This window comes from Urocampus carinirostris, chromosome 3 (assembly GCF_059441175.1).
Source record: "Urocampus carinirostris isolate Australia breed hairy pipefish chromosome 3, RoL_Ucar_1.0, whole genome shotgun sequence".
In the NCBI taxonomy this organism is placed as follows: domain Eukaryota; kingdom Metazoa; phylum Chordata; class Actinopteri; order Syngnathiformes; family Syngnathidae; genus Urocampus; species Urocampus carinirostris.
In genome coordinates, this window is record NC_142351.1 from 13,058,951 (window position 1) to 13,079,963 (window position 21,013).

Consider the following 21,013-nt stretch of genomic DNA (forward strand, 5'->3'; position numbering starts at 1 on the left):
ACTCAACAGTTCTTAGATCAAGCCCTATGAGGATTTTAGTGTATAATTATGTTTGGGGTTGAAATAATTTTGTGTCACAATACGCTAGATGCCATATTTGATAGACAGTTGACGAGTTTTACTGACAGTTTGGGAGTATTAAAAATAAATTACTGTAACGTGATACATTACTATGCAAAATATTCTTGTTAAACTATCTGCATCAGCATCAATTTCTTTATATATTGGAGAATGTTATTATGATTGGATACAAGTATCTAGTAGACAGTTTGGACAGTAGCTGTTTCGGAGTAGTGAAGAGATAGTATTAGCAGTAAGACACTATCACCAGTTATAGTGTGGTAAATGTAATTTCTATAATATGAAGAATATAACGTAAATAAATGTAAAATTATTTTTGCTATTGTTGTAACTTACCTATATTCAGACAAATAACCTAAGAGACAAAAGGGTGAAGAGTATTTCCATCCTCAATCGTCAGAAAGCATTCTGGAATTAAGCCATCTCTGAGGAGTGATGTAACAGATATGTCATTTTAAGTGAAGTTAGAAGACAGACATTTTCAACTTAGAAATATTATAATTATTTTAAATGTATTTCACGTTACTTTACGTGGACAACATAAAAGGGCCGTTGTACTCTATATGCTGGCAACAAAGTGCTATCAAGTTAGAATAACCCGATGTAAAATTTCAAAATTGAATAAGCAATAAAAACACAAGTCGTAAAATAATCGTAATAGATTGCCTGGATCATCTGGGAAATGTTTATAAAATGTTTTTAAAATAGTTCATCGATAACGTTTACGCTAATAATGTACATTTTTACATTCAATTGTCTGTAGAACTATAGTCTATACCTTATACTTAAAATAAGGAGCTACTCACCTGACATGACTTTGAGATCTGAGAAGTAGATGGAAGGACTGCAGTGCCAGAGTACAGAAAAGCAGAGGCATATTTCGGGTAAAACTAGTCACTTCACCGCTACATACGTATGCAGCTGTCTTGCATCTCCCTAGGGGCAGTCACTCTGCTTTTGTTGTGAAACACACATCTGGATTGTGACACGAGTGTCTTCAGCTCGTAACTCTCAAGACTACGTCAACAAATGCGTCTTTGCTTGAAATTGGTCATTCTCATCCACCATGCAATTAAAAACTTCAGCTGAACATATTGCCAGAGATCCTTAATGGGACACTCAAACTGGGTCTAGATATATAAACGTCAGACAGCCTGGCAACCATAAGAGGTCAGTGCCAAGGTCTCTCCTTAGCACAATGGTCAAAACAAGTCAAGTGTTTTCTTCCAGAATTGTTTTCAAATGTTTTTTTTGTCCTCATTCCATATCAATGTAAATAATGACTGCACCTATGAAGCAATAATAGTCAACATTGCAGTGTTGCAAATATTGGGTTCATTACATGCATAAATATGTGATTGTTTAGTTAATTGTTGGTTGAATACATTTTTACCTACCGCTTACCTTTTAACCTTAGCCAATTGCTCCCCTTATCAATTAAAAACATAATGCAGTACCTAATTACTCGCAGAAAGCCAGACTATGTGGAATAAAAACAAAGATCATTTGTGTAATTACATTTATTTGATTTACTGAATAAATGCTTGCTCGATAACATTTGCTAGTGTACCGCGCCAACTTCAGCAATCTACGATGACATGTTCATCTGCTATCAATGACCGAGACGATCCAGAATAAAGCTGAATTGAGCAAAACAAGATAGGTCTAACAAAATAACATAATAATAATAACATTTTGAAACGTTAAAAGTGTAACTCTACAAAAATTGTTGTACAACGTACATACTTTGAAATACCGTATTTTCCGCACTATAAGGCGCACCGGGTTATAGGGCGCACCCCCAAAAAATAGTTTTTGGTCCTATATTTTCCATACATAAGGCGCACCGGATTATAAGGCGCTACAATGGGAACGTCGACAAAACAGTCAGATAGTTCAGTCAAACTGATTACCCCCTTAACATTCCGAAAGCTTGCAAAGAAGCAAATATGTGTCTCACACATGTACGGACACAGTGTTTGTACGATGTCACCAATCACTCAAATGCATTGTTCCAAATATCATTCGGAAGGTTAAAGTCTTGGGATTCAATAAATGCCAAAAATTTCTTAGTTTCCATTTTATTTTTTGCTGGCAACTGTGTGGACAGCAAAGTAAGAATTTTATTGTGCAGGGAAACAGGGTTCTTTACTGTGCATATGACAATAAACACTTTGAATTGAATTTAGTTTAAAAATAGACTCATCACTGAAACATCAAGATCGTTCTAAAACAAGATACCGGAAAAATATAAAGCCGCATAACTCACCTAAGTTCTCTTGCAGCCATCACGTTCAATAATGATACGTAACCATGGTCTTCTTACAACCGTGAGTGTAGTAAATCCAGGAGAGTAAAATATTTACAAATACAGAATAGTAAAAAACGTTTTCTCTATGCCGTAGTGCAACATGTGATTCACATTCATCTTTTTCGGCCAGTTGCAGGCTTTGTTTTGCCCCTGTAACCTATGCTAGCCTGTAAATGATAAAAAGGATCCGCCCCCTTTACCTCGGAATAACTTTAGCCAATAGTGACTGATTCAAATGATGATTGACACATTGGTTAGGAAATGAAACGCCGGTATATAAATCCCAGAATACACCGCGGACGACTTCGCCTTCGGGGGAAAATCTAGTCGGCGGCTGCTTGCCTTAGTTGCAAGACTTTGCAACTTAATATTGATCCATATATAAGGCGCACTGTATTATAAGGCGCATGGTCAGCTTTTGAAAAAATAAAGGCTTTTAGGTGCGCCTTATAGTGCGGAAAATACGGTAATCAAAAAACTAATAAAAAACATAAGTTGACAAGTATGTCACAGTAATATAAATGCCTCCATTAGCAATGATATTGAAAACGCTGTCTTGCATCATGTTCAATATTCAACGTATGTATGTTTGAATACAAGATGTCCGTTTTGCACTCGGCCATCTTCTTTCAACGTCGTTGCTGTGTTAAGCTGAGTGTCTGAAGAGATGCTCTGTGTAAAGTGAGAAATCCTGTTGGAGGCCTTTTGAAAACAAGAAACCTTGATCTGATAGAAACCCTGCCTTGCACTCTCCACCTTTTCTTCACTGACGCTCAACTCAACTGCAACTTATTCACAAACCTAAGCGACAAATGGACCTGGCAGCCACCGGAGTCCCCTCAAACACCCCTTCTATCCCCCCAGCCTTCCTGTTGCCTGTTACTGCACATGGGTCTGATTTTCTGCCTTATTACAGGGTGTGTGCATCCTGTAAATGAAATACCGAAAGAGGCCAGTGTCCGTCCACTCACCTTCTTGTCTCTGGTCTGTCTAGACCACAGAGACAGTCCTGTCTGCGCCACATAGGAGCCACGCAGCAGGACGCATACAGACCGCTTAGAGGACAGTTGAGACGGCTGTTGTTTTTCACCCAACCTGCCCTGTACAATCAGTTGGTAATAACCTCCAGGAAAACAAAAGGGAACAACAGTTTCAGGATTTTTAGTAAGGCAACCACCATGTTTACATGACTCTAAATCTCTGCACAAGGCCAAATGTTATATATACAGTCTTGGCTATCTGAGAAAGCGGTGGACAAGGCCTCTGCAAACACAACCAATCTCTTAATCTCACTCTGTTTGAACCTTCTCTTCCCCTTCGTCTCCTGGACCAAAGCCGGGATAAACCGGCGACCTGTCTCATTTTACAAAATTAAGGCAATCCTTTTAACTTGATTAAGACATTTTTTCTATCCTCAAGAGAATTAAAAAAAAATGTTTCAAGAACAAATAACATGAGCATGTCTCCGAGCTATGCCAGAAACCTTTTCCGCTTGGAAATATTTGCTTTGGACGCCAGCCTTGCCTAGCACACAACACGGGCAATTTTGGGAGCTATTTTAAATGGGAGAGATCTACCGACAGACAACGCCTCATTTGGAAGTTTGAAGGAATCAGGAAATGAAACCTTCATTGATGGACTGGGAATATGAAGAGATAATTCCCACAGGCCTTCCAAAACTGTTTGCATATCTTGCAGGCGTGTCGTGCATGCATTAGACTGATTTGGGTTTGTGCATGCATTACAGCAACTTTTCAGTTTCCAGCAGCCTCTCTCTTTTGTCGCTGCCAACTTTATGAAGTTTGGAGCCAAGCACACCACATAGGAAATGAAAAAAAAAATGAGTTTTGTGGCAAGGAAGGTAGCAGATGGGTTTGTTGTCTCAATGTAACAATTACAAAGCAGACTTGTCCCATTGGCATATAGATTTGCACATTTTAAGATTATTAATTATTATCGATTCAGTAAAAATTGATAAATAAATTACAAATTAAATGTCCTCGACATTAGCAATGTCTAGTAGTATGGCAGACAATTTCACTCATTTATAGTTTAGTAGACAGTCAATGCAAGGAGAACAGGGGGGAGCCCAAACCTGAAGTAAGAAATCCCAAGCTGTTCTAAAAGACCTCCTCTGAGGCTTTCTTTCCTTTTTATCTCCTAAGATACAAAAATCAGATCCGCTCTAAAGAATGTTGGTATAAACGAACAGCAACATGATTGACTCATAGCTATCAAAATGATGTAAACAGTGCATAACAGTCGAAATAATGGCATCCTTTGAAATCTTCCTTCCAGGTGTCCAAAATTAAAAGCAGAATAAACATCAGTCTTTTTGAGATTTTTGTTCTCATTAAGATAAAAAAATGTAATCAGCTTAATTTTTAAACAACAATGATTCCCTAATTTTGAAAATCAGGTCAATAAAAATCAACCAAATAATAATTTTTCTTACAACAACACGATTAAAAAAACATTTCTCAACTGTAATATCGGTTAATTTTTAAATCGATAGATTTCCTTTTCCTTAGAAATTAACCTATAGTAAAAATAGAATAATGCTTAAAATAAACAATGCTTATTCTCCCTATCATATTATGTGTTTTTGAAGTTTAATGCTTTTTGTTTTTATGATAGCTGAAAAACAAGATAGAAATAAAAAAATGGACTGTTACCTCCACAGTAACAGTGGACTCACGCACTGTTCTCTGGACCAAGAAAATCTGTCTCTTTTATATTAAGAGACAGATTTTTGTTCAACCCTGGCAGGCTAGTCAGTGAGTGATTTATTATCGGTGCAATCTCGATTGGGATTTGTGGCCTTTTGTTGTCCTAAAGTAATAGGTGTATAGTTTAAAAGACTCAAAATAAGGAGAGAAGAAATCAATGAATTTAGAACTTGCAAGGAAAACAGGACCGGACTGTAAAAGCCCACAAGATGCAAAATTCCAACCTTTTCCAAAGGTCCTATCCTGAGCTCTTTTTAAAAAAAAATCTCCTAGGATACAAGAAGCTGATCATGGACATCAAAAAACAGTAACATGATCACCTAATAGTGACAAGCATATAAACAGTGCATAATAGGCAAACTGACAAACAACAGTCAGGTATAATAGTCAGAATAACAAAATGGCATCCTATGCAATCTCCTTTACAAGTGTCCAAAATTGAAACATAAGTAAAGTAAATAAACTTATCAAGTCAAATGAGACAAATAATACTCAATATGAGCAAAAATCTGCATTGAAAATCTGTATTTTATTCTAAATATGCCTTTATTGCCAACTGCCCCAATTTGACATCTCGTCAGGCTCAGAAACATCTCTGCATTTTTGTGGGGAGGAAAGGAGAAGACAGTAAATTTTAATTTGTAACTCTGCCGGGCTGAGAAATCCCCAGAAAGGAAACTTAACCTAGAGGCCTTCTCAGACTGGACAAATAGACAGTAATTTAGTTTCGCATGACGGTTTATTAAAAAAACAGCCTTGTATACACAGCAGAATATTGATGCAACGAGCAGTGGGGTGGATAAGGTTCCAGTGTGGTCGGTAGTGATAGAGCACAGGTCTCCAGGGGGAGAGAAAAAAATGGAGTGTTACCTCCACAGTAACAGTGGACTCACGCACAGTTCTCCGGACTAAGAAAAGTAGGGAAGCTAGGTTCTTTTTATATTAAGAGAGAGATTTTTTTTCAATCCTGGCAGGTTCGTGAGTGAGTGATTTATTATCGGTGCAATCTCGATTGGGATTTGTGGCCTTTTGTTGTCCTGCGGGAGAGCCGAGCCTCTAGCGATCTATTTGAAACGCTTCAGTGTGCACTTGAGGAGCATTGACTTGGTTGTTTTGTCACCTTGCTGTAACCACGCCAGCCATCAAGTCACCCTCCACCCTCCTCCTTGGCCCCATGAGTCTTCCTCCTCCCTGACTCCTGTTTCCTCCCTTTTAACTGCATTCCTCAAACATGGGGCTGACAGACACTCGTCATCAGCAGGTACTCTAGCCCAGGTAAATCAGGTTTCTCACTTGCCAGGGGATGGTGCTGCATGTTATGTGCTGCAATTTTATGGGTTAGGCATGATGGAGTTGGCAGTTTCACTGAAAGTCTGGTGAGCTGCAATTTCAAATATCGTATTTTCACGACTATAAGGCGCACTTAAAAGCCTTTATTTTTTTCAATAGCTGACCATGCGCCTTATAACACAGTGCGCCTTATATATGGATCAATATTAAGTCGCAAAGTCTTGCAACTAAGGCAAGCAGCCGCCGACTAGATTTTCCCCCGAAGGCGAAGTCGTCCGCGGTGTATGCTGGGATTTATATACCGGCGTTTCATTTCCTAACCAATGTGTCAATCATCATTTGAATCAGTCACTATTGGCTAAAGTTATTCGGAGGTAAAGGGGGCGGATATTTTTTTTAATAATTTACAGGCTCACATAGGCTAAAAGGGCGAAACAAAGCCTGCAATTGGCCAAAAAAAGATGAATGTGAATCACATGTTGGGTTGCACTACGGCATAGAGAAACTATATTTACTATTCTGTATTTGTCAATATTTTACTCTCCTGGATTTACTACACTCACGGTTGTAAGAAAAACATGGTTTCGTATCATTAATGAACGTTAAGGCTGCAAGAGAACTTAGATGAGCTATGCGGATTTATATTTTCCCGGTATCTTGTTTTAGAACGATCTTGATGTTTCTGTGATGAGTATTTTTAAACTAAATTCAATTCAAAGTGTTTATTGTCATAAACACAGTAAAGAACCCCGTTTCCCTGCACAAGAAAATTTTTACTTTGCTGTCCACACAATTGCCAGCAAAAAATAAAATGGAAACTAAGAAATGTTTGTTTGGTGACATCGTACGGACACCGCATCCGCACCTGTCTACGACACGTATTTGCTTCTTTGCAAGCTTTCGGAATGTTAAGGGGGTAATAAGTTGGACTGAACTATCTGACGACATTCCCATTGTAGTGCCTTATAATCCGGTGCGCCTTATGTATGGAAAATATTGGACCGATAACTATTTTTTGGGGGTGCGCCCTATAACCCGGTGCGCCTTATAATGCGGAAAAAACGGTACATTGAATTTTCGTTGTGACGTTTAGGACATGCTTGTAGTATCACGTTGATCCAGCAGAGGGTGACAAGGGACCAGACTTTGTTGTGCGATTAAATCTTGGTCCGGTGGCGAGTTTCTAGAAGCACTTAGGTCCCGCAGAGGGCGGCGCAAGACCGTATTTTGATGCATGAATGAATTAATGAATAGCCTTTATTTTCTTTATACAAGAGCTTCACCTTTCAGTGCAAGTAAAGTAAATTAAAAAGTAAATGTGTGCAAATGGCTAAAACGTTAGAAATGCACAAGGACCTCTTGATCTGATGAAGTACTCGCATGCTCTCTCTTTTTGCACTTCATAAAGAATGTAGCTTACGTATTTGCAGGTGCATAGCATACATTTCTGTGTATTTTGTTTATTGTTAAGCTATTTGACAAACACCTGTACTTCTATTGTTTTTTTACTATAAATTATTCTGTTGATATACACAATATTTTTCTATCCATCTAATTCGAATGAAAAAATAATCGACCGATTCATCTATTATTGAAATAATAGTTAGTTTCAGCCCTAGTTGTCTAAACACCCATATTTCGAAAACTACTGTTGAACGCCATCAATTTTATTGGTTGCATTAACAACGAAAAGTACAAATATTTGTTGTTTCTATGACAGATTTTCACAAAAGTTCAATATGAGCGCTGCCTATGACTCTGCAGACGTCAAGTCTGTATTGAAGCATGTGCCAAACTCGCATAAACAGGCTTTTTCTTGATTTTTTTCTTGCAAGGTTCTCATTTCTGTTCTGTGGTTGGTGCCTTGTTTGCAAAATATGAGTAGAAGGCAAGCTGCACTGTCTTCGGTGAGCCCGAACATACTGGAACACAAAATGCCTTTTCTTTTAAAGTGACCAGATTTTTGAACATGAAAAGATAAAAAGGTTACACACTAAAACTTGAAACGCTTTTAGACAAGTTTTGAAAATTCGAGGTAATTCAAACGCAAATTATCAAAATTAGTTGTCAAATATTTGGAACACCCTACTAGAGTTCTTTAGGCATTCCTACAGTATTCAGTTTACTAAAAAGTATTGGATTTTTTTTCATTTTTGTCAATTATTTCATTTCGGTTAATGGATATGTATATATACTTATATATAATATTCATATATGAATATATATAATATTAATATATAAATATATATATTATTCATACATAAATATATATAATATTAATATATAAATATATATAATATTCATATATATATATATATATATATATATATATATATATATATATATATATATATATATATATATATATATATATATATACACATAATATTCATATATAAATATTCATCTTACCTTGGCTACCTGCAAATGAGTTATTAGCTTTTTATTATTGACATCTAATGCTCACGAAATTCGGCTATTCTTTCACGTTATGTCTAAGGGTGGGTGGATGAGTCCAAATATAGATAATTTTGATACTGAACAAGTACTTGGATTTTATCAATACTATAATATACAATCCTAACCCTGGGATGGATACTATCTTCTTTCTCATTTTAACAAGCACTATAAGAATGTGGTTAGTGGGTTGTAAGATTACCGGAATATATATATATACATACATTCTAACATTTAATTTGGATCCAATTGTGTTTACAGTATACTTTATTTGCAAAACTCATTTTATTTTTTCAAATTTTGTGCAAATAAATGTATTTTATTTGTCTTGTTTACATTATTTTACAATATTTTTTTTGATACATTGCTGTTTTTTTGAGTTTGAGTCTCTTGCCTTTTTCTCTGAAACAGTTGTAGAAGTATTTTTATACTGGTCAAGTTCGTATTGTAGTTATTTAACAAAAAACGTAAACAATTTATATTGCTTAAAATCTTTGTGCTGGGTTTGTCATGGTTTTAGATCATAGATCCAGATAATGATTAAGACATTTCCAAGCAGAAATTATCTGGATCGTATCGATATTGGCCCGTACTACCCTGTGTTTATTTGGTATCGGGTCGACATCAAGATTCCTAGTATCGCCCACTCCTAGGTATGACTTCCCATTAGTCTGAGAGTAACTATTCACAGTTTAGTGAAGATATTAAAACCTTTGGTATTAAGACATTTTTAAGCAGAAATTATCTGGATCGTATCGATATTGGCCCGTACTACCCTGTGTTTATTTGGGTCGACACCAAGATTCCTAGTATCGCCCACTCCTAGGTATGACTTCACATTAGTCTGAGAGTAACTATTCACAGTTCAGTGAATCAATTAAAACCTTTGGTCAACATCATATACTTTTAGCTTTAACTCTAGCATATAGCTTTTATTTATGCTAATGTTGGCGTTTATCCAAAACCACAGCCTTTTGTACTGCGACCTTGCAGACAAAATGTTGGCCTCTAAAAATATCCATCTGTTTCCTATTAGAACTCTCTCAGTTCAAAGCCTTACCTATTAAGATTGTGGTTTACAAGTAGTTTTACAAACTCTGGCAGGCAACGTGCATTATACGTTCAGTTGGTCCTGAATTGAATGAATTAACTATGTCTTGTACGTGTATCTCTCTGCAGATGTAGACGAGTGTTCAGAAGGCAATGGTGGATGCCAGCAGATCTGCGTCAACATGATGGGCAGCTACGAATGTCGTTGCAGAGAAGGGTTCTTACTGAGTGACAACCAGCATACCTGCATCCAAAGACCAAAAGGTTAAGTTTGTACATAATTTGTACTCTACGGTGAAAAGTGCTGCCAAGGCCCTTGATGCGTTTCCAATTTGGTGGCAAAAAAACCAACTCAATTTTAAAATCAGTTCAAGGTGTTCTAAATGGACGAAGTGGTGGAGTATTTTATCCAGGCAATGCTCAGCAGACTTCTGTGGCTGATGTCATTGGTTTTTATTCATAGATATGACCGAATGATTTCAATAGTGGAATAATATGAATTGCAGAAGTATTTTATGCATTTATCACATCATGTAGAGTAGCCCGCTGTCAATTGTGAAAGCCCTTTTTACAGTTTTATGACCACAATTACATATTGTATTTGAACTGAGTGGTTAGCAATATTGGTTTTTATTCTTCAAGTGAAAGCAAAAGTAGAGAACAATATAAATGTTTTATTGTTTTTTGTCCGTACCTTTGACAGTATTTTGGTGCCACTGATTATTGGTTTTTGCTCAGGGAGCTGTAAACAGAAGAAGCAAGTAAAGGTAGTGCTTGAGGAAGGCTCACCTTATATCTATGTGTTCCCTTTTTTATTTTCTAAGAGCTATAACAGATGATCAGAGGTTCAAGGCCTGTTAATACACCAATTTGCCCTTTTTTGAATGAATGCATTAATTGATTAGAATCAGAGGCTGTACAAGCATGTCACCCACCAAATGCAAGACCTTACACTCTTATTTCAACACAAAAACAATTGGTTTTTATCTTTTACCTCTCAAGTAAATTGTGGTTAAAATTGGTAAATTATGTGAATTTCTCCATTCCAGGGAGGAAGTTGAGAAAGGTTGATTGAGAAATGTTAAGCCTGAATTCTTGCATCAATTTAAGTTTTTTCAGCATTGGTGACATGACGAATATCCAAAGATTTTATTATTATGAACACAACTGCCCAAAAATGTATTTTGATGGCAAAATAAATGTTAGTGAATATAAAATACAGTAGATGGATAAACATGTTTTTGTGTTCTTAGATTATTTATACTGCCACATACGCGTAATCCCTTTTGACAATTTTGTATTGCTCTGAGAAAAAGGATAGGTTGAATTTTGGGGGGAAAAAACCCTAACCCTATAATTAAATATTTTCACTCATTTTAATGCATGCATTTGTTTTTGAGAACTTGTGTCTTGTTCAGAGTTGCATTTGGCTGCAGGAACAAACAATTGAATTTGAATAATAATGGTTTTTATAGGCCAATATGGCGGCACAGCAGCCTCGTGGGTAGCACATCCGAGGTAATGGGTTCAAAACCAGCTTCCAGCCTTCCTGTGCGGAGTCTGCATGTTCTCCCCATGCATGCGTGGGTTTCCTCTGGGCACTGCGGTTTCATCCCACTTTCCAAAAAATCTGTATAGCAGGTTAAATAAAAATTATGAGTGCATGTATAAGTGAGCAAGTGAATTATTGTCTCTGTATACCCTACAATTGGATAGCAACCAGTTCAGGGTGTCCTCTGCCCACTGCCTGAAGTTATTCGGGATGGGCTCCAGCACCCCCTGCGACCCTAGTGAGGAAACGCGGAGCAGATAATGGATGGATGGATAGATGACTTAAATCTTATATTTTTGACTCTATCAAACCTGCAAAGAATGATTGAGTTTAAAAAGTTGTCAATCACCCTGATTTGAGTCAACCGAGGTGGCCTGACAGGAGGTTCTTCATAGGTTCTTTCAGCTAGAGATGCGATAATACGTTTCCTATGACTGAACAAGCAATATTGGGTAAACAGATTGCTAATTAGCTCAAAAATGATGACAAATGACAAAGATGATGTCATAATTTAATCATTGGTGGAATATTATTTGCAATGACAAAAATGCGTTGATGAAGCAGCCAAATGTTCAACAAAAATCTTGAATTTTCATTTGTCATTAAGGTTTTTTTTTTTATAATCATGTTTTATTATTATTATTATTATTATTACTACTACTATTATTGTTATTTATCCATGCATTATCCGTACCGCTTATCCTCAGTTGGGTCGCGGGGGTGCTGGAGCTCATTCCAGCCATCTTCAGGCAGTGGACAGGGGACACCCTGAACTGGTTGCCAACCAGTCGCAGGGCACACAGAAACAAACAACTCACTCGCTCATTAGCGACAATTTGGACCGGCCGATTAACCCGACATGCATGTTTTTGGAATGTGGGAGGAATGTGTGCCTGAAGGAATCCAACGTAGAGGGAGAACATGCAAACTCCACACGGGGGAGGCTGCGGTAGCTGGACTTGAACCCGGGGCCTCTGCACCGTGGGGCTGTGCGCTAACGACCCGGCTGCCGTGTCGCCCCATTATTGTTATTATTATTATTTATTTGTACCAGTAATTTTTTATCTTAGCCGCAACAATGTTTTGAATTTATTGAAGTCGTTTTGTGTACAGACAATATCCATACATGTACAGTGGAACCTCGGTTCTCGACCATAATCCGTTCCAGAACCCTGTTCGAAAACCGATTTGTTCGATCACCGAAAATAGTTTTTCCCATTAAAAGTAATGTAAAATCGTTTTAATCCGTTCCAACACCCTGAATGTTTACCATGAACGTAAACATGAAGCTAACCCAGGCTAATCGTACGTTCGCGTTAGCGTAATCTTTCGTACTAACATGAACGTGTAAAAATAAAAAAGTCAGGTCGTTTACACGTCATTTAGCACCCAGGTCTCCACAAAAAGTGATGAGCGGTTAAAGGATAAAGAAAAGAATTACGAATAGGATTTCTTACAGCCATGCTGTATGAATAGCAAGATCGGAAACTCGCACACCTTCTTCATATTTTGCTATTATTTCTTTCTTATATGCAATAGTTGTACACACTACTCTTCTTTTTTCACCTGTAGCAACTTTGCTGCTTGCTCCGACCTTCTTCGGAGGCATAATTAGGGGCTAAAACGCTCCGTTCACCGATATTAAAAGCGAAAGCGAAAAGAAGTGCGCGCGCACGTCATAACAGTTCTTCACGAGGGGTGGGGGTAATCTGCACGATCTACACTCGTACGCCGCTCAGCATCGCACCCTAGCGTACCGGCGTTCGAACTCCGATTTTTTGAATGAAACGCGAAGCAAGAATTTCTTGAAAGTTTTGGTCGAGAACTGATTTGTTCGAACTGAGAGGCGTTCGAAAACCGAGGTTCCACTGTATTTTAGATTGTGCCTTGACCTTCTTTTTTTGTTGTTGAAAGGACCATTTGTATATTCGGGTCATCTGATTTTAAATACATTTTTAGTCCGTCATATCCTTTATAAATCCATTATAAATCTTAAGTTGGTTATCTCAATCACAAAAACATGTTTTGCAAGCCATTATGCAGTAGATTCCAAAGCGCAGCCAGTTAGACCTGAGATTGTGATTGTCGTCATTAGGCTCTGATGTTCCAAACTGCCCCGAATTGTGAACTGAGCATCTAGGAAGTCTTGAGTTTATGGGATCAGCCTGGCCTGGTGAACCGTCGCTGTTTACATTTCATAAACGCAGTGTTATTTGAGTGGAGTAAAAAAGTCGGATTGAGTGTTTCAAAGCAGCACTACTATATTTAAAGTGCCAGAATCGGAGAATGATCACCAGGATGTTCCCCGACTGTTTAATAAATGTGCTCACCGTTCTTGTTAACATTTCATTTTTATATTAATTTCAACTTCATTACTTCCAGATGAAATTTAGATCAAGTGATACCGGAGATAAGGTAAATGTAATAAAACCCTCCCTTTCGCTCGCATAGCAGGTTTTCTGTCATAGTTTCATTATTTTGAAAGATGACTTGCCTGCTTATTATTCAACACTTTCTCATTCTCAACCCATCCAAAGTGAACACTCGGCTCGGTAAAATATGAGTGGAGCTTATTAGCTGCCGCGACCCTTCAAAGGGTCAGTTTTGGATGTGATAGTTCCCTTCAAGGCATGACGTTCGAGTAACACGAGTACATTTATTAAAAGAGCCTTTGGAAATCGTTATGTTATATGATGTGTGAACGCTCAAATTGAGGTCTGGTTAAGGTTTATGCACAAAAAGCACCTGGTTAGAGTTACAATATATTGCGGCTTTGGTTTAAGTTATTACTTCCTCGGGACTGCGTGAGCCTGACCTTGATGGTTACAGTAAGACTTTTCACGCTGGCAATGTTGGGCTTGAAAAGAACTAATGAACCCGTTTCGAGTGTTGTGTTTTTTGTTGCGGTGTCTCAGCAGAACATGAACTTAGGTCACCGGTAGCAAAGTGTGGCGCTTGTTTGATCCGTCTTCCATGACACAAATGGCTCACCACACATCAGCCCAATTCTTTTCTTTAAAGCAGGGGTAGGGAACGTATGGCTCATGGGCCAGATGTGGTTGAAATCATGACTCCATCTAGTTTGGAGATACAGTTATTATTTTTTTATAGTAACTTAATTTATTGTCCGTTTTTTTATTTTTTCGGACATACAACAAACAAAAGCCAACAAAGGTAAAAAAATGAAAATAAAAAACCATAAACATTTTAGTGTTGGGGAATATCAAGTCATTATTCAAACAGGTTCCCGAGGATCCTTGTAAAGTCTTTCAAGGCATTGAATTCATTATTCTGAAATGAAGGCCATAATTGGCATTAAAATGTCCTAAATCCAATTTTTGAAGTTTTAAAAATGTGAACATATTAATAATATTTGTGTTTTTTTGAACTAAAACGCAGATTTAAGAAGGAAATTGAATGTTTTTGAGATGAAGTGTTTGAGGAGTATGTTAGGAGTGACAAGATTGGATGGATTGAGAAATGAAATGGTGAGGGACAGAACTGGAGTAGTTGTGGGACTAAGCAAGCGTGTTGATAAGCGAGTACTCGGTTGGTTTGGACACATGGAGAGGATGGATGAGGAGGATCTACAAAGCAGAAGTCAATGGAAGGAGACCAAGAAGAAGGCCGTGATTGACGTGGATGGATGGTGTTATGAGTGTACTGCAGAAAAGAGTTCTAAATATAATGGAAGCTAGAGCTCTTGTTGGTGATAGGTATGAGTGGAGAGGTGTTGTGAAAGGATAGTGGGATTGTGGACGTGTTCTTAAGGATGGGCTGGTGACCCGTATGATGCGGCAGGGGTAAACCAGTGAAAGCCCTGCTGTTGAACAAAAGAATGTATTGTGTCACCCTGACCCGAGTGACATGGCCGCTTTCTGGTGTCCCATTTCATCTGGAGGGACGAAAGCATGACCAACTTGGGTGCCGAGGTGCCTAACTTGTTTGGGTGTTTGGGCATTTTGTGTGTGTTTTTTGCCATTTTTTTTCCCTTTTTGTAATTTGTTATTGTATGTGTTTGTCTTGCTGTCGGTCACCCCTCTTGAGGAACATGACCAAGGTAGATAGATAGGTACGTTTAAGTAACATTTATCGATTGTCTTTTTCATTAATTTACTGATTTCCTTTCGTGGCAACATCACGTGACCATGATATAGGAACTATCAAAATGGTGATGTGGTTTCAGTCGGGCTTTTCTGAACGGACGCATGTCTTAGGTCTACCCACAATTCACATAGCAACTACGGACAAACATTTACTTTGGACATGGGAAAGTGTACATTTATGTTGAAGTGGCTGTCCAATGAATGTTTTTCTCCATGGCTAAAAGCTGTTCCAGGAAATGTGTACAAGGCACGATGTATTGTGTGCAAGAAATATTTGTCGTTTTTTGTTTTGTTGGTTTCAATTGTTTTTTTCTTTGTCCCAACTTGGTCTTGAAATTGATTTCAAAACGCATTCAAAAAGCTCTTAAAAGTCTTGAATTTGGACGAACTGTAGGAACTCTGTCAAAGTCCAGACCATTGTTCGGAAGTGATGTCCTCATTTTTTCAAGTCCATCCATTTTTTTTCTATTTCTTCATGAATTGGGTGTCCTGTATTGTTATTGGAAAATCTGTGTTGGTTACAAATATTTCCTCCACAGTGCACACCCATGCTTCATGGTGGAGAGCTCTTGTTTGTGCCATAATCTTTTTATTACCTTTTTGCTAGCTGAATTTTCACCAGGTACTCACTCATCTTTTTTTCTGTAATATTTCTTCTGATTCCCCAAACAGAGCACCTTGAATGTTTTGAGTAATCTATATCTCACAATTTCATTTAAATCAACCCATTATTTGTCCCAGCAATCTTGAAGTCTTTGACAAAGACAAAATGTTTGCATGTGGTTAACAAAAATCAAATTTTATAACGGATTTATCCTGGGAGTGCAACATTGAGTTTAATACCACCAGCAACAGAAGCTCTGTAGCGCTTTTCTACCTTTGCCATTTCGAATTTTACGGTCTTTTGGGCAATAACATGCAACCGACTCTACATGTGAAGATGCCCTCTGCCTTCTACCATTTCCTGGATATTTTTTCAGGCGTAGAGTTTGCGGAAGTTATGAAAAAAAAAAAGACAAATGGTCAATGCGCGTCAGGACTTTTAGGATGAATGTCTATCTATTTCAAGGATGTCAAAGATTTGCATCTAAAAGACGGAACGGAGAACAAAAAAAATATTACTCAATTCTGAGCATTATAACTGTAACTACGTCACATTGCCGAAGGTGAATCCATCCGCATTCTTCTTGAATGCAGTATTCTGTGACATTTAAAAAAAACAAACTCTGCTCTTATTTTGAAACCACTCACACAGTCCACGGATCCCTTCACCGCTAGGGTCAGCAGAACACCACTTCCTTTGGTATGTCTTGGGCAAGTACAGCCTGGCATCCCCCATCCCTCCAAGGCCTTTTTTGGTAGAGGTTTGCGCTCCCACATGAACCAGATAATACTGTTGTCCATGGATACCAGCAGCAGGCGAAGCTTCCTGATCTGACTCAGTAACAACACCTTCATCATCTGGTGGCTGTTGTTTTTCCAGTGCAAAGCGTCATCTTGCTCTTTAGAGATGAGCCAGACCTCAGCCTTGACAGGCAACGGAATGTGGCAACATATATCAATTATTTTTAAGAAGAATACAGGAATAATTCATTATGCGTTTAATGAAACTGATCAATTCTCATGACTAAGATGACAGTCAGGGTGAAAATCAACAATCTCAAGTAGCTGCGGGAAGGAGATTAATTTTAAGAGGGTTATTATGATACACGTTCTGGCATTATTATTATTATTATTATTTCTTATATTTTACAAAATCATCATACTTCACACAGTCAAATAAAATTCACTGCAGAATGAACTTTTTTCTTGGAGATCGCATTTAGCGGCTTTGTTGAATGTCTACAAATATATGTTGTGGCTCTCACTGGAAAAAAAAAATCCTAATATCTTGCTTTAATGGCCTTTTAAGTCAAAAAGATTCCCGAGCCCTGCTATAAAGGTTCCTTGGAATTGAACATTTGAGAGTGAACTCAGACGCGACCAATCCTTCGTCAGTCTTACCTTTGTTGCCTCTCTTTTTTCTTGTATCCTTATAACACCGTGTATCTGAAAGAATGATTGTGTGTCTATTCGACAAAAACAGATTCACGTTCAACTTTTCTTAAAGAGTGGCTCAGGAACATAAATCCTTGAGAAAATGAAAAGTGATCTGTTCTCCTGGTAGGTTTAAATGCAACTCTCCTTCCATTCTGAAGGATTTCTTTTTAACCCCGAGGGTGCACTTTTCTCATAAATTTTACTGCCCTCAGTAAAAGGCACCGGCTTTCCATTTCTTTCATGAAAAGGTATAGTCTTGTGAGCAAGCCTTTGCTTCGTGCGGATGGTGGCCAACCGGACACTGTCGACTTAGGAACTCTTGTCGCCGTCTGTTTTCCTTTGCCTGTTGGCAAACAGTTGTTAGCTTCAAACCTGTGCCAATTAGGCAGCAGGGGTCCGTTAGCCTCTCAGCTAATGACAAAGGTCTGTCTCTTATTAGATTGGCCGTGACCCACTACTACCAATCCCCACCTCCAATCCCGCAAACCCCGGCCAAGTGAAGGTTTCATTTTCTAGCTGGCCAAACTATAACAGTTCATCTCTTTTCCCTACACATATCCGCTCACAAAGATTTTTAAAAGATCAGACAAGGTGCCTGGCGTTTGATAGGAATGACATTAGGTCACAAAAGCGTAAACTGCTTAGGATTTTATTTCATGTTTGCCTTTTTACGGAATATAACAGAAACCCTACAATACTGGCATGTGTGTGCGTGTTTGTGTGTGTCTGAGGCAGTTTTGGGAATTTCAGACAATTTGCAAAACACACGTCCACATATTTTGTTTTGCAAATTAATGAACGCAAAGTAGAGCAATTACATAAAGCACCTATTGATAGATTTTTACAAAAGTCACATACTGTACTTCAGCTAATTTATTTAGCTTATTGCCATCCTTGCTTCTTATTCAGGGTTGGGTAGGGTTACTTTAACTGGATTACTTTCAATTACTTTTGGATTACTCCAATACCAAATATGCTAATAAAAGACAAAAGAAACTAAATATGAATCAAATTACTAAATTTTGTGCAGGCTTGGGGAGTAACGGAATACATGGAACGGCAAAGCTGATGTTGGCAAGCTGTTTGGATTTATTTTCATTTTGTTTCTGTCGCATTTTATGTTAGTTTTGCCTCCGATCAAAGAGATCAAAGCCAGGAGAGAAAGCTTACCACGTGTTGTGAGTCATAATTTTATTCATATTTAGTTTATTTTGTCTTTTATTAGTATTTTTGGTATTGGACTAATCCAAAAGTAATTGAAAGTAATCAAGTTAAAGTAACCCTACCCAACCCTGTTCTTATTACAGTAAATGGAAATGGCTTGAGAGGTGTGTTAATCTGTCAATAAACAAGGGAGACTGCTGGAAGTGTGAATTTTGGGGATGAATAAAGTATCTATCTATCTATCTATCTATCTATCTATCTATCTATCTATCTATCTATCTATCTATCTATCTATCTATCTATCTATCTATCTATCTATCTATCTATCTATCTATCTATCTATCTCTATCTATAATGTTAAAGGATTTATTAGGTAATGTCTTGTGTACTTGGCACTTTTCATTAGTCCTCTAATACAAAGTAATACTCTGTCAGCACTGTGAGGTTGGCCCATTGGGCAGGGGTCTACCTGACTAGAGTGCCCTGTTGGCCCTCAGTGTGTGTGCATGTTTGCCACAAAACTGTTTTTCCAAGTGCAGAAGTCCCTGCTCTGTTGCTCTGGAGCTCAGCCGTATAACCAGACTATTTTCGATCCCGGGGAAGTGGAACAAAATAAAGGACACGTTTCTGTCACAAGTCATGTCCGCTTCCTCTTCTATTCTTCTCACCCTCTCTCTGTGACCATGACCTCTTAGTCCACTTTCACAGGCCCCATGCACCCACTGCACTCAGCCCCTACTTGTGAACAGATAAATGTCGGCAGCCTGGGTTTTTTAGCAAATGCTGACTGCCTTGCCACTGAGTTTGCTGGACTTTGATCTAAATGGGTATCCCTTTTGCTTGTGGCTTTCTTGAAGGCTAAATACCAACACACTGCCGTGGACTACTTTCGTGGGTTTTTTCCACTAACACTTGTTTGTCATGACTATAACCGGCAGACCAGACGAATCTCTTCTGAAACATGTTTGGCTGCCTGAAACTTTAAAATTTAGAAAATATTTTGACTACAGAATCTTTTACTGTACCCCTGGCATGGTTTTCTTTTGTTAAAAACAGAGTGGAGTCCTGTGGGACCCAACAGCAAGGTGACCTTAATAGAACATAAGAGTGAAGACGAGAGTGACGAAATCCCCAGCAGGTGTTGCTCTATACTGCGTGTTACACAGATGGACGAAAGCACTGGGATGTGAGATGGATACACCATGCATTATACATATCAAGTCATGTCACATTTACTTGTATAGCCCTTAACCACAAATTGTCTCAAAGGACTGTCAATCAAGTCATGAGCGAACGATACATAACATGCTTGACAGTGTGTGTTGCACAGAACTGAACAGTAGGAGTGGGGCGTATTGGGAATTTTGGTATCCATCCGATCCAACTAAATACACGGCAGCGTCGAATGATACCTGTCCGATACCTTAACTGACACTTTTAGCTTGGAGTTGTCACGATCATTGAATAATGGAACCCTCCTTCTTTGAGTTAGTTCATATCTACGGTAAACAAACCACAAAGACTTTAGGCCCGGACAACCATCCATCCATAGATTATCTACACCACTTATCCTCAGTAGGGTAGCGGAGGTGCTGGAGCCCATGCCAGCTATCTTTGGGCGGTGGGCAGGGGACACCCTGAACTGTTTGCCAGCCAGTCACAGGGCACACAGAGACAGACACCTAGGGATTCACACCTAGGGACAATTTTAACCGGCCAATTAACCTGAACTGCATGTTTTTGGAATGGGGGAGGAAACCGTAGTGCCCGGAGGAAACCCACGCAAGCACGGGGAGAGCATGCAAACTCCACACTGGAAGGTTCGATCTCATGACCTCAGAACTGTGCCACACACGCGCTAACCACTGCCCCACCGAGCTGCCCTAGGCCCTATCAATGATTAATTTTTTGGTAATGCATTACAAACTTTAACAGTAGAAAAATAAATATTTTTAGAGACTCAAACCAAAAATCAGCAATGTAACGAAACTGAAAATACCGTAGAACAATGCCAACTAGAGAACTGAAATACCTTCATTGTACAATATTTTGAAAACAAAGTCAGAAGTGCCCAAAAAGTGTCAATTGTCCCACATTGGATCTGCTGCCATTGTGACAACAGATTCACAGGTTTTTGTTCAGGAACAGTAACCTGTTTACATTTTTATTGCAGCTGGTCGCTTTTTACAGTCGCGTTTTCACATGTTTATGTATATTTGTGGTGTTGCCCCAG

The 21,013-nt window shown here is 38.4% G+C and overlaps 1 protein-coding gene across 3 annotated transcripts in view; it reads left to right on the forward strand.

Moving 5' to 3' along the window:
- LOC148368727 (signal peptide, CUB and EGF-like domain-containing protein 3) overlaps nucleotides 1–21,013 on the forward strand; it is a 192,650-nt gene that overhangs the window by 84,551 nt on the left and 87,086 nt on the right. For all 3 annotated transcript variants that reach the window (XM_088330756.1, XM_088330753.1, XM_088330754.1), the window contains exon 4: nucleotides 10,048–10,182. In XM_088330756.1, the coding sequence (XP_088186882.1) occupies nucleotides 10,048–10,182 (135 nt within the window). The remainder of the gene's footprint in view (nucleotides 1–10,047; nucleotides 10,183–21,013) is intronic.